Raw genomic sequence first — 13617 nt, 5'->3', positions numbered from 1 at the left:
CTCCTGCTGCCATGGCGACGCTCCGCCCCCATAAACAGCTTCCGCCGCTGCCATTGGCCAGCACGTCTCCAAGGATACCGCGGGCACTTGCCACTCTCTCTGGCGGCAACTCTCTTCGAACTCCCTCCTTCTGCCGCCCTCTCCCGCGCCACCCAACCCCCTACCCGCCGCCGCGTCCCGTCTCGGCTCTTTCCCGCCCGAGGGCCCCGCGCTGGGGTCGGAGAAGCGCGCGGCCCGCAGCCCCCGGAACCGCTATGGATCCGTTCGTCCTGGGGAACCACGACTCCTGCCCTCACCCGCTTCCAGTCCGGGTGGCTCTGAGGCATTGACTGCTTCTGGGACAGAGCCTCGGGTTGGGGGGCTGAGGCTGGGATCGGGCTTAGGCTTAGGAACCGTATCCTTGAGGTTTTCTTTCCTCTCCGCTGCGAGTGGCACTTTCTCAAATTTCTGCGGCCTTTCCCTCTCCCCCGACCCTTAGTATCTCTCTCTGGTGCCCCAGGCAGGTCTGACTCTCCGATGCCACCTGCCGCTTACATCCATAGAGGCGGCAGACACACCAGGCGGTAGGGTAATCCAGTGTGTCCCGGTAGGCAGCCCCGTCCCCACCCCTATCCTCAAGGTTCCAGGAAGCTGACATTCTAGAGGCCTCTGCAGAAGTGCACTCACTCTTTTGGAGACAGCTGATGAGGCAGAGCCCAAGTCATGGACTTGTCAAATTCTTCTAGCAGGGCCTTTTGGCCAATTAATTTCACCAACCTTTAAGTGACAGGGATTAAGGGTAGAGGGACTCTAGGGACTGTGGCCCTTCTTCCTCCCTTCCCCTGGCCTCCATCCTGTCACCAGCTTTCCTGCTCTTTAATTATTGAGGAGCTGCAGGGTTGGAAGTTCTCCGGTTTAAGGCGGCTGCAGAGGCAGTGGTGGGGGCTGGGTTGCTTACCCAGCCTCTGCCCAGGTGCTAGAGAGCTGGAGCCAGGAAGGCTGGTGCCCAGGCCACGAAGAAGGCCCGGCAATGGTGCATCTCTCCCCCGCCAACATGCCTTTCCCTAGCCCTTGCCTCTCCCACTCCTCCAACTCCAAATCCTCTTGAGTAAAAATATTAGAGTACTGGAGAAAGAGAAACTTACAGATAAGCTCACTTTGCAGTTAGTTAGTTCTCCTTCCCTTGTAAACAGTTTTATTCATTTTTAAGAATCATGCAGCAATCCATAAATATTGCATTCTTGCTGTCCCCACTGTAGTGTGTCCACAAGTGTACCCCAGGGAGAGGGGTACACAGATGGCACAAGCAGTATACACGTGCACACACCAGGTGTGCAGACCAAAGCAAAGTGAGCAACCAGCGTGCCAGCCCCAGGTGGGCAATATCCTAACTCCCCAAGTGAGATGCATTAGAGTGTGGGGGTCTGTGTCCAAGAGATGCCTCAGTGGGGGTGGAAACTCTGGTGGGATGGAACTGGGCAGAACAGGGCTCCGTGAGGAAGCTGGGATCACACCACCTGAAGGCCATAGGGAGAGCACAGGCCTAGTGCAGCAGGAAAGAGCCCTGAGTCTCCAGAGTTAGGCTGTGCCCTGTGGGAGAAGCCAGGCCCCACCTCTTGTCTGTGGGCGAACCGTGGAAGTGACTATGTGACTGTCTCCAGATGAAGGACTGGGGCAAATGGGTTGACCACTGACCTGTCCTAATCAGGCTGACTGAGGACTAACTCTTTGGATGGTGTATTTCTGCTGGCCAGACAGCTAAATGACAGCTAAGAGAAGGTGGGGGAGGGAGGAAGAGGAGAAATTGGAACGGAGAAACAAAGGACATTTCTAACCTAGGTACGCTGTGGACATGGGACTGAGGCCTTGAGGAATCTTTCTGCGCCTCTCCCTAGGAGAGGACTGAGCACTTGCTGCGAGGAAGGACACCTCCAGGAAGGGGGTCCTGGCCACTGCAGCTACTGTTTACCTGAATCTCCTTCATCTCAGCTGTTTCCTCCCTCCTCCCAGGTAACACCACACTGTGAATACTACCTGCAGGGGACAGGACAGGAGGTGGTCTGTGTGCCACCACTATCCCTGCTGCTTCTGGGCTCATGTTTCAGGGAAATCAGGAAGTGGGGTTATTGCTCAGCTTATGCATCTTTTTGAGACGGAGTTTCACTCTTGTTACCCAGGCTGGAGTGCAATGGCGCGATCTCGGCTCACCGCAACCTCCGCCTCCTGGGTTCAGGCAATTCTCCTGCCTCAGCCTCCTGAGTAGCTGGGATTACAGGCACGTGCCACCATGCCCAGCTAATTTTTTGTATTTTTAGTGGAGACGGGGTTTCACCATGTTGACCAGGATGGTCTCGATCTCTTGACCTCGTGATCCACCCGCCTCGGCCTCCCAAAGTGCTGGGATTACAGGCGTGAGCCACTGCGCCCGGCGAGCTTATGCATCTTAACTATGAAAGGGGCTGGAAGAATATTGGGGGAAGGAAAGGACATTAGGTGGGGCCTGAAATGGCGGAGTCTACTGTAGTACTTCAGAGAGGGTGGACAACAGGCTCCCCTTCATCAGGGCAGGATGTGAGCCACAACCACTAGGCAGTGTGACAGTCACCACACTCCTGGCCTCTGCAGCCACACAGGAGCAAAGGACCTCCTGGGCACCAGGCTCTTTTTGAGGCTATCGGGCTCGGAAACAGCCTTGAAAAGGTTTTTAGGGTAACAATTCCAAACCCTAAGACAAGTCCACCACAATGGGCATAGCCTATAAGGCTCTCCCACATCTCAACCTTACAAATAATAGTTGTTTCTAGCTTTGCTTCCCAAATACTCTCATGCCCTACTAAAGAACCTTCTTTCCAAAGGCCAGTAGACAACACATGTAAGAGCCACATGGAATTCACTGGGATGCAAGTGCTGAGGAAGGGGGGCAGCTACCACCTCACAGTCCAGACGTGCTGTTTTGGCTCTTGTATTTGTGCCCTTGCACTGGGCTGGGGCGGGGAGGGCACATGAACAGAACATGATCTTTGAACTGCCAATCAGCATGTGACTGGCCCCATCTCCCCCTTTACTAATTAGGCTCAGCAGCTCTGGAAGGCAAGGGAGGAACATGTGGAAGATGGACGGGGCCCCTGAGTGACAGCCCTGAGCCCTGACTCCAGCCTCTGCTCCCGGCTCACTGCCGCTGGCTGCATGCTGCTGCCTGAACTTCGCTCAAGCCTCTCCACCACCTCCTGTGGGGACCTGGGCACCAAACTGAGAATCACTGGTCCGTATTTCTCCTCCACCATTAACAAAAGGGGATAGAGATGGGGGCAACAGGGACAAGAATGCCACCTCCTGGGTGAGTGAGGATGAATTACAATATAATATGTGACCACTCCTCACCCAGTACTTGGTACATAGAGAGGTCAACATGTGTTTCTTGAAATGTCACCTTAGGATGGAGTCCTAGGCCTCCCTGAATGCACCTGATCAGGAGAAATGCTCCTTAAGAGAAATCACCTTAACTGGGGGATTCTCAGATTCAAGGGCTCCTTCGTAAGCAGGCCCGGGAGACTGGCTCTGCTCCCAGAGGAAGGACTGTTTCTTTCAATCAACTTTTGGCTGCTACCATTTCTTGTCCTCGAGAAAGGCACTCCTAGTGCCTGTGGAGGGAAAGGCCACATGCGTGCAGTATGGCTCTCCTTTCCACAGGAGCCGTCCCCCAGCCCCATCCCAAACTTCAGGTTTTCAATTGCTTACGGTGTGCCAGAGACCAGGAAATGCCAGAGGGATGTTTATAACAAAGCTGCCAAAACTCTAAGCCTTCTTGTTCTACCCCCCTAAGGAGAAAAAAGATGCGTAAGAAACAACTAGCCCATGGACCCCAGCTCCATCTGAACGTCAAGATACCATGGGGACATTCCAGAGTCCCTGCAAAGGGTCTCATGAGCTGCAGTTCATTGAGTGGCTTTAGGCCACGGGAGAAAGGAGGGCTCCAGTCTCCTCTTAGAGGTGAGGGATTGTGGTTACAGGCTGTATGAGCTGTCACAGGAGGGTGAAAAGTCCAGCCTCTTGCTGAGGATGCCCAGGAGGCAGCAGCCGAGTGAGGATGGATGGAATGCAGGGGCAGGAGGGAAGCCCACGTGCAGGGGCCAGGGCTCAGACAGCCAAAGGGCCCCACACGCAAGGCCTCGTCTCAGAGTCCTCCAGGCTGCTGGATGACAAGCGCCGGCGCTGGGCATTACATCGACTGACGGCATTGTCATCAGCCTGCCAGGTACCTGGGGAAGAGAAAATGAACATTACAGGGGCCAAAGCTTTGGCCAGGTCCAGATGGTGTCTCCAGCAGGGCAGCCCAGGAGTCAGCATGGAAGGAGCAGGACGAGTGTCACCTGAGACCCCTGCAAGGGCGCGAGCCACAGCACATCTGCGCGAGAACAGAGAGAAGCAGGTGCAGACAGGTGCAGGGGCTGCTCCTGCCCCCTGGGCTAGGTACAGTCACTGCCACTGTGGCTCCCGGACAGGGAGGATGCTCCTTGTTTTGTGAACTTACCCTAGGATCCACTTTAGTATTTTAATGAATGAGAGGTTCTTATTTTGCCCAGGTTGGCCTTGAACGCATAGCCTCGCCTCCTCAAGCGCCAGGACAACTGGCCAGAGCCACCGTGGCTCCCCCACTTTGGTATTTTAAGTTCTTGGTTTGAAAGTTTGCCTATGTTACGATAGACAGGAAAGGGAAATAGGGCCTCGCTGAGCTATTTTCATCGGGACAGGAAGAGGTGGGGGGAAGTGAGAAGACTATGTTCGTTCTGGTCCAAAGTGTTAATGTTTTCTGCAGGGGCCAAGGTGGAGCAGGAAAGGACTGGCCACCCAGCAGGGTTCCTGGGACGGAAGGCCACATGGAGGGAGGACAGTGTGAGGCCCCAGCCCCCCTCACCTGCCATTTTCCTCCTCCTGCACCTGCGCAGCTGTTGAGGATTGCTACTAGGTGGTGCCATCAGCCCAGCAGACACCAGCCTGAGAGCCTCGGGTCCCACAGGTACCACCACTGAACGCATCCTCTCTCTTAAATCTGCCGCTGCTCCCATGTGAGGAGTGCCAGTGCCCGTCTGGAAACCCATTCTTGGTGCTTTTCTTTCCTTTGTGCTCCGCATCCAATCCTCCACAAGCTCCTACGGGCTCACTTCTAGCCATGTTGTGATGCCATCTGTAGTCACACTAACTGGGCTCCACTTCCAGTTTACAACGGTGTGATCTTGGGCACATCAATTTACTGTGGGCCTTGGTTTTCTCATCTATCAGATGGGAGATAAGTACTGACCTCACAGGTTTGCTGTGAGGACTAGAGAATGCAAGTGCTGGTGAGAATCCTACTCCTAAAACAGCCTGTGCTCACACTCCTGCAGGCCACCTCACCTTTCCCCTCGGTGTCCTCTTCATCTCCCGCCCACAGATGAGCTGGCTCCCTCCAGTGCCCTCCCTCCAGGGAGGCTAGAACGCTCCTGCCTTGGGCCTTGGCCGCCTCTGCTCTCAGGGCCCCCTGGCATCCTGGGGTAGGGAAGGCATGTCATCCTCAGGACCCTATGGGCCTCCCAAGACACGTCTCCCAGTTCCCTCCCCTCACGAGGCATCTCTGGCCGGGAAAGGCCAGTGTGCTCTGAAGTGCTCCCTGCAGCCTGAACTACGGCTCCACGCACACCTCACATGGCGGAAACCGCTGAGTCCTAGAGCTCCTCCATGGGCAGAGGCCATGACTTTTCCACTGCTGTGGTCCAGAGCCCAGCAGGACACCTGACCCATAGGAGGACCTGTTCGGGGAACAAGGCTGACCAACTGTAGAGTGTGGCCGTGAGGTTGAGAGAGGCCACTCCCAAGTGTCCTGAGTCAGCCTCAGGCCAGCCCAGGAAGCGCTTTAACCCCCGTGGAGTCAGCAGGTATAAATGGCTTACTTCCCGTCAATGCCTTGGCCTGCTAATCACCCTCAGGCTCTAACAACAGTCTCTGGTGCTAGACCCCAGGGGAAGAGTGAGAACTGGAGAGTCTTGGATCTTCTCACATCCAAACTGAATTTGGGATCTTGACTCCCTGGGGGTGTGTACTGGAGCCTGGGACATTAGTCAAGGTGTTTTTTCACCCCTAGTGGTGGCACTGTGTGTCTAAATGTGGCAGGATGAATATAAGGCTGTTAATATTGCCTTTAAAGTGAGAAACCCAAAATAAAATGAGCTGTTTGTTCATTGATATAATTTGGTAGATCTCATACCTATTCCTCAATGTTTATGGGGCAGGACTCCGGAGCTGCGGCTGTTCAGTAGGAAAGACCAAAAGCAAATGGTAAACAAGAGAGAAGACACACATGCATGCACAAATAAAAACAACAGCACCGTCACCGCCGCCACCGCCACCGCCGCTGCCACCGCCGCCGCTGCCACCACCGCCGCCACCAGCAAGCCATAAAACGCTGGGCCTGAGGGGCTGCCCAGAGAGCCGCCCTGACTCTGAATTCACAGGAGTCCTTGCAACAAACGCCACCCTTCTAATCTAGAAGCGTAAGCCAGGGCAGAGCATCGGTTACTTATGGAAAACTCAAGAATCAGATCTGAAGTCTCTCCCGGCCTCTCGGTATGCTCTGCGGTGAGGGAGATTCAGCAGCAAGAGGGGTGACTTCCCACTGGCCAGGACCCTGAGGGGCTCACGGCAAAGCCCTGCTGATGCTCTCTCCTCGGCCTCATTCCCACGACGAGCCCGGCTGTGGAAGGCCAGTCTGGGTGCTGAGGGGCCTTCCAGGGCAGGTGCCGCCATTTTGTCCGGCTGAACCCAGGCCCCTCCAGCCAGAAAATGGAGTGTGGAGATTTAAAATCCTTAGAGGGAAATGGATAAAGGTGCTTTCTATTCATTTCTCATTTTGGGGAGTCAGAAATGGGAGTATGAAGAGACCTCTAGAGGTAGATTTTGGGAGCACATTTAGGAAAATTTCACAAGCCCCTTTCCTGCTTCTACCAAGCCACTAATTAAATGTAAGGACTGTAACAGCTCAATGGTCTTTGTCGAGTTTCTCTCCAGGGGAGGGAGAAGCTTGGTTTGAATTTTTCCTTAGTGCCCACAAAGTGCAAACTTTCCTAGTAGCATTTTAGTTTTGGGTTCTGAGGCTTCTCAAAATGAAGAGAGAATTTAATTTGGTCTCCATAAGCCTTTCTAGATTTCACTGGATATGCTCATTCCCCGCAATGCAATAATTTAAAAATTATATTTGTATCTCCACTAAAAAGACCAAAATTATCTTTGCCTTTTTTTTTTTTTTGAAGACAGTCTCACTCTGTCTCCCAGGCTGGAGTGCAGCGGTGTGATCTTGACTGACCGCAACCTCCGCTTCCCAGGCTCAATCGATCCTCCCACCTCAGCCTCTTGAGTAGCTGGGACTACAGGTGTACGCCATCAAGCCTGGCTAATTTTTGTGTTTTCTATAGAGACAGGGTTTCACTGTGTTGCCCAGGCTGGTCTCCAGCTTCTGGGCTCATGTGATCACCTACCTTGGCCTCCCAAAGTGCTGGGATTACAGGTGTGAGCCACTGCGCCTGGCCTATCTTTGCCTTTTTTCCATCACTGACTACCCCAGAGCCTTCACAGAGCTATCACTTGCCGCGATGACTATCCTGCCACCTGTGTCACAGTCCACCAAACTCCGTGGAGCCACATCTACTTAGTGTGGTCTTGCAGCTCTAGTCTTAGTATCACCTGTCACACCCGTCAACTGAGATCTTCCCCTTTACTCCTTTCAGAAGCAATCTCAGAACACACCACTCCCAGTGAAAAACCAAAAATCCACCCTTGGTCTTGGGGCCCAGGAAGACCCAGAAGCTTCTTAGGGAGAGAGGGGCTGGAATGACAAAAGTGCCTCTAAGCCCCTCACCAGTGTGACCAGAGTGGTGAGGATGGGAACCAGCAAGGTTCTCAGTCCTTGCCACCGGCTGGGTCTCCTGGCAGAGGCTGTGAGCAGGGTGCAGGGCATGGGGAGAGCATGGGAGCCACCCTGGGCTCCATTTCCCACTGGCCCTCCATGAAGGGAGTGGTACCCGCTTGAAGAGGGAAACACACTCAAGCAGAGTCCAGGCACACATGCAGCTGTCCTGACAGGGAGAGAGCTGGCTGCAGGAGCAGTGAGGCACTACGACAGCCAGTGGTATCTCGGCCCTGGGATAGAAAGCTGAACTTACAGCTGAGTGTGAAGAGGTCTATTTATTCCATGGGACCTACCAAAGTAGTTATTCCTGTCCGTAACCTACCAGATACTTCCAGAGAGCTCTCCAGCACTGTTGCTACCAGTGATGCTACCAGCAGAACCAGAGACACATTTTGCCTAGAGAGATGTGTTTTTCCCTCTCAAGTAAAAGGGGAACCAGAGGTTCTGAGATATCACTGTCACCCAACTACTGACTGAGGATGCCAATTAAAAACAAATCCTGGCTGGGCATGATAGCTCATGCCTATAATCCCAGCACTTTAGGAGGCCAAGGTGGGCAGATCATGAGGTCAGGAGTTTGAGACTACCTTGACCAACATGGTGAAACCCCGTCTCTATTAAAAATATCAAAATTAGACAGGCATGGTGGCACACATCTGTAATCCCAGCTTCTCAGGAGGCAGAGGCAGGATAATCACTTGAACCCGGGAGGCGGAGGTGGCAGTGAGCCGAGATTACACCACTGTACTCCACCTGGGTGACAGAGTGAGACTCCATCTCAAAAAAAACAAAACAAAACCAAAAAAAACAAACAAAACCAATCCTTTTCATAGTCTTTGCCACAGAAGCATTCCCATTTTTGTTGAACAGAAATTAATAGTCTCACACATTTTTTTTTCTTTCTTAGAAAATCTTAGTATATTGAATACAGTCCCTCATCTTGAGGCCCCTAGTGAGGATATAATGGGACATTTACAGTGCTGTACCCAAGGCCCTCTTCCGAGAGCCATCATAGGCATTTGATTTCATATTTGGCCCAAACTGTGAACCCACCATAGTCTCTAAACAGCTGCCTCCACAAGTCACCCTAAGGAACCCCAGAGCTGCTCTCTTCCTCCCCGTCCTTGCTCTCCTCCCGCAATCCTGTAAGTGGAGTAACTATCACCAAGCAGGTCAGCCGAGGGGAGTCAGGAAGAGGAGGGAGCAGAGGAATACACTGAGTTTCCACCAGCACTGTTGGCTAAAACAACTCCCAGCAGCTCCCTCTGCCAAAAAAATCGGGGTGGGTAAGGGAGCCCCCTGAGAGTGGCAGGAAGCTAAATTTCCCTCCTAAAGCCCAGTAAGGGGATGACCAGGATAGAGCTGCCTCAGACACAGGGCAGAGCTAAGGCAGAGACGTCATCTTCACCCAATTATGGACGGAGGATGCCAATCAAAACCAAATCCTTTCCATAGCCCTGGCCACAGAAGCATTCCCATTTTCATAGAACAGAAATTAATACAGTCTCACAAATATTTTTTCTTGGAAGATCTTAGTACACTGAATACAGGCCCTCGCCAATTAGGAATGGGAACCTTGCTCACAGCCCCGAGCGAGCGCCTCCCAGGTGTGTGCGTGGCCAGCAAGCTTGGATGGGGTGAAGCATTGGCAGGGAGGACAGTGCTGGCACGGAGTGAACATGAACTTTCATACCAAGTCTAGAGAACATACATGAGTTTAGAAAATAAACAAAGCAGACAGACAAATTTACATTTGACAGCATGATGTGAAACACAAATGGACAGATGGAAGCCAGGCCAGGAGCGGGACGGCAGGGAGTGATGCAGCCCCTGGGCCCCAGCAGCTCCAGTCCAGGCCAAACTGGCAGGAGGCTGGCCCCACGGTCAACGCTCCCTCCTTTACGCTCAGGCAGGAAGGGGGTCTTCCCTGGGCCTGTGCAGGAGCAGGGGAACCAATACTGCCTCTTTCGGTCTCACTTAATATGAAGAGGCCTGGGCAGTGTCTTTAGGACAAACTAAATAGAAAATGACTCAAGAAAGTCCTTTGAAAGGCTGGAGAAAGTGTCTCTAGAGAATTCCAGCTTCCCCTGCCACAAGCTTGTGTGGGGCCAGAGCGTGCTGGGACTGTGCTTTGCACAGGCTGATGGACAGTGGCAACCACAGAGGTCGTGTGGCTCCAACGCCTCCAGCCACGTCGCTAAGCGAGTAAAGCACTGGACCCGTGATGTGGCTGTTCTGAAGCTGAAGTGAGTCTTCGTTCAGGGAATGTTTAACAGGATTCAAACAACACAATGTGAAGGACAATGTGTTGTGAAACCGGGAGGGGACATTTGACTGAGGTCACTTGGGCAAGATGTGGATTTTAGAAAAGGAGTTTTTGGAGCCCTTGAATGGGCACATTAACTAAAAGGGCAGTCAGTGTGCAAAGTATGATGAACATTATTCTGTGTAAGACACTACCTAGATTCGGTTTAGTATCATGAAGAGGAATAACGGCACACTGACAACCTGATCACCTGTGAAGTTGCAGCTCCAGGGAGCATAGTGAAGCCCTAACTTAACCTCTCCTTTGGATCTGAATCCAGTATGTACAATGCAACTGGTAACCCAAAGCTCACTGGCTCACTGGATCAATTAGAATCATTCCTTAGCCTTTAAAATGCTTGCTTTTAGATTCCTCTCTGATCCTAGCTGAAACACATTTCTTCTGAGGAGCTACGGCTTCACTTTAAAAGGGCTCAGGCAATCCTTCCAAGACCTTCATAGAGAGGTGGTATCTGTCTGCTCAAACTTCCTGTCAATGAAAACAAGACCAGGCCACCTGACATGATACCTGCAAGGCCATGAGATGGAGTGGAGAGTGTTTAGGCCAAATCATATATTTTGCTTCTTTCTTCCTATCCTAATATTCTCACTCAGAGCAAGGATGGCTCATTGCAAAAAGCTCAGGGACTCTCCCAGGCCTTCTTACTTCCTTTCAGCAACTGTTCTCCAGCACTAGCATGCCCCAGGCCTTCTTGCCAGGAACTGCAGGGCAGGAGATGGGTGTACCAGGGTGAGAGCAGGGGTAAGAGCACAGGGATCGTCTCCCACCAAGTTCATGTTCAGCAGACTGCCACTCACCAGGTAAGCAGACCTCAGAGCACAGCTTATTGTCCAGTGCTTTCACGCTTGAGATGTCAAAGTCATTGTTATTGTCACACTCCATACCTAGAAATGCGCATGTCCTCTGGCCTGTAACGGAGTTAATGCAGTTAGAGAGGGGCTGGCTGTGTTTTTCTCTGCTTTGCTGTCCTTAAAATAAAAATCTTAAGGATGGAGACAAAAAACAAATCAAATCATATGTTAAAAAAAGACAGTAATTAAGTGGGTAAAGAGTGGACAAGAAAGGAGTCACGTTGCATGGGCATGTCTGTGTTCTTGCACTATCCTGCTGCTTCCCTAGAGCCCGTTCCACCTGCTGTTCCCTAACAAGTCAGATTGCTGAGGAGGGCTGTGGGACACAGGCTCGACAGAGAACACTGGAGCGAGCAGAGCTGGGCAGAGGCCAGGCCGTCAGGCTGCGACCGCCTGGCAGAAGCTAGGGAGGGCCAGTGGGGAGGTCATCCTGCTCATGCCTGTGTCTGCCTCGGATGTGAGCTGGGTGTGTTTATGGCCACAGGGCTCTGCAAAATAAGTACATGAAACAACAACTAAAGGTCTTCGGGTCCATAATTTTGCAAATCAAATCAGAATGACTACATTCACAAAATTATGATTTCCTTTTGTATGAGACCTGAGTTGTTATTTTCAGTGTGTTTTAAGTGACTAACCAGAAATCTACAGACATGTAAGAAGGGAAAGGAAAGGTTTTAAAAGGTGTTTTTTTTTTTTTAAATCAAATTCCCCCTTTTTTTCCTCCGTGAAACAGAGAGAAGAAAACAAATCCATTCCATGGGCTACGGAATGTCAGGTGAAACAACCTGGCCGCACTGCATTTCTTAGAAGCAGATATTCTATAAGAGAAACCATCACAAGGGGTAACTCTAGAGCCTCGAGCGCTGAAGTCATCAGCTGAGTTGATGACTCTCCAAATCTCCTTGGGCTGGGGTGTAAGAGCTGACAGAGGCAGCCTTGGCGTCCACCTCCTTCAGGCTCCTTGGCCAGGCAGGAGCTGTCAGGTCCACATGCACACCTTCAACACTCCCCAAGCGATGGCCAGCGCTGAAGCAGAAGCAACAGGATGACATCTGCTGGTGCATCTGCATCCAGGCCGGGGCACACGTGTGCTCTGGAGGTGCCCCTGCGGGAGGTGCTTCAGAGCAGCAGGGGGAAGAGTCTGGCTCATGGAACACGTGGTGTTCCCTGCTCAGGGGAACTTTCCCACCTCCCTTCTTCCTCCTATGTGCTTGCTCTGTGGGTCATTCCTTCTCTTTTAGCCTTACTAGAAACAATATTCTTCCAACTGAAGATGTAACTGAAGCCTGAATTACAGTGCGGGAAAATCATTACAACAGCCTTTAAAATGCTTGCCTAAGCTGAGCTCCTGAAGAAACTTGGACCTGTTTCCTTGACCATGCCTTTAATGTGTCTGCTGGCTCCTGGGAGTCCTCTTTTACAATAACGTCCGCCATTTTCCTAACTAAAGCAAGACCTGACCAACTGCCAAGTAGTCCTCCCCTTCCCCCCAGTGGAAGAAATGGCTACTGCTGTTCAACACTGAGTCTGCCAGAGCAGCTCTGTGGGGCTCCACTGAAAACCTGCAGCAGAGAGGCCAGCGATGGGGGCTGCTCAGAGTGCTTCCGAATCTACTTGAGGTAAATATGTACCTGCATGTATCTCTTGCCCCACCCGCACCTGACATCCTTGGCTCTGAGGCCCAGAAAGAGCTGAGGAGGTCATGGAGGTCATCAGTGCCCTGCTTGCTTTGATACACCATTAAGAAGACAGTCGTTCCTCTAACAGCCATGCAACTGAACAGTGCCACCAAGTCATACTGGTACCCTCTTCTTTATCCCTTAAAGAATACCCAGGAAGGAAAGATAATAAAAGGAAATAAAGGACCAGATCTTTTACCATCCTCCTGCGTGGGTGATCCATCCTCTTCCTCTGTAACATCATTTCCCTAGGATAGAAGGAAGGCCTTGTGAGTCTATAAAGCAGGAAAATGAGTCCACTGATTGGCTGACGACAGAACTAATCATCTTAACGGCATCTAACTCCAGGGCCTACATTACTAGCATATATTTTCATCCGTGTTTAATATGCCTGAGAGGCTGACTAGAGGCAGATCTTGCTTGGTGAGGCACCGTCTGCCTATAGGGATTAGATCCGAGCCACATTACCCATATAGGCTCAGAATGGTCTGTCAGGAACACCCTTGTTAATAGCTTAGCTGATACTGTTTCTCTAACGTGGAAGTAAAAGTTACTAAATGAAAGAGCAAATTGTGAGATCATAAAACTTTAAGAAATCTCTTAAGATCCCACACCCTATCCAGATACTGTACTCCACTGAGAGTAGCTGGCTTAAGAAGAGCTCTAGATCTCTCACTGTGAGCCGGCGTTCCACAGCACACCACGGTCAGGGCACATCTCACACTGAACTGTGGTCCTGTCTGCCTGCTGGACAGGGCTCCTAGATAGGTCCAGTGGGCTGGGGGTAGGCCCATAAGAAACCTCACCACACAGTTCTGTATAGGTCTGTATGTGCCCCAGTGC

General features: G+C 51.8%; 1 protein-coding gene and 1 long non-coding RNA gene across 4 annotated transcripts in view; one reads left to right on the top strand and one right to left on the bottom strand.

Moving 5' to 3' along the window:
- Nucleotides 1–3699: 3699 nt before the first annotated feature.
- The window catches only part of RNF157 (ring finger protein 157), a 90488-nt gene continuing 80570 nt past the window's right edge, over nt 3700–13617 (bottom strand). The window contains exons 17-20 of one of the 3 annotated variants that reach the window (XM_032241601.1): nt 12974–13022; nt 11042–11152; nt 6221–6261; nt 4151–4238 (exon numbers count right to left, since the gene is read on the bottom strand). In XM_032241601.1, the coding sequence (XP_032097492.1) occupies nt 6221–6261; nt 11042–11152; nt 12974–13022 (201 nt within the window). In that variant the 3' untranslated portion in view covers nt 4151–4238. Of the gene's footprint in view, nt 4239–4531; nt 5506–6220; nt 6262–11041; nt 11153–12973; nt 13023–13617 lie in introns of those variants that run through there. The other 2 variants (XM_032241602.1, XM_032241599.1) reach the window with 2 other exon arrangements.
- LOC116525629 lies at nt 5499–13340 on the top strand. The gene is made up of 2 exons (XR_004257762.1): nt 5499–6579; nt 11829–13340. It is a non-coding gene; the product is annotated as an uncharacterized LOC116525629 (long non-coding RNA).

Source organism: Sapajus apella, unplaced genomic scaffold, assembly GCF_009761245.1.
Source record: "Sapajus apella isolate SASKATOON/1434 unplaced genomic scaffold, GSC_monkey_1.0 scaffold48, whole genome shotgun sequence".
Lineage (NCBI taxonomy): Eukaryota > Metazoa > Chordata > Mammalia > Primates > Cebidae > Sapajus > Sapajus apella.
This window is presented reverse-complemented; position numbering and strand designations above follow the sequence as displayed.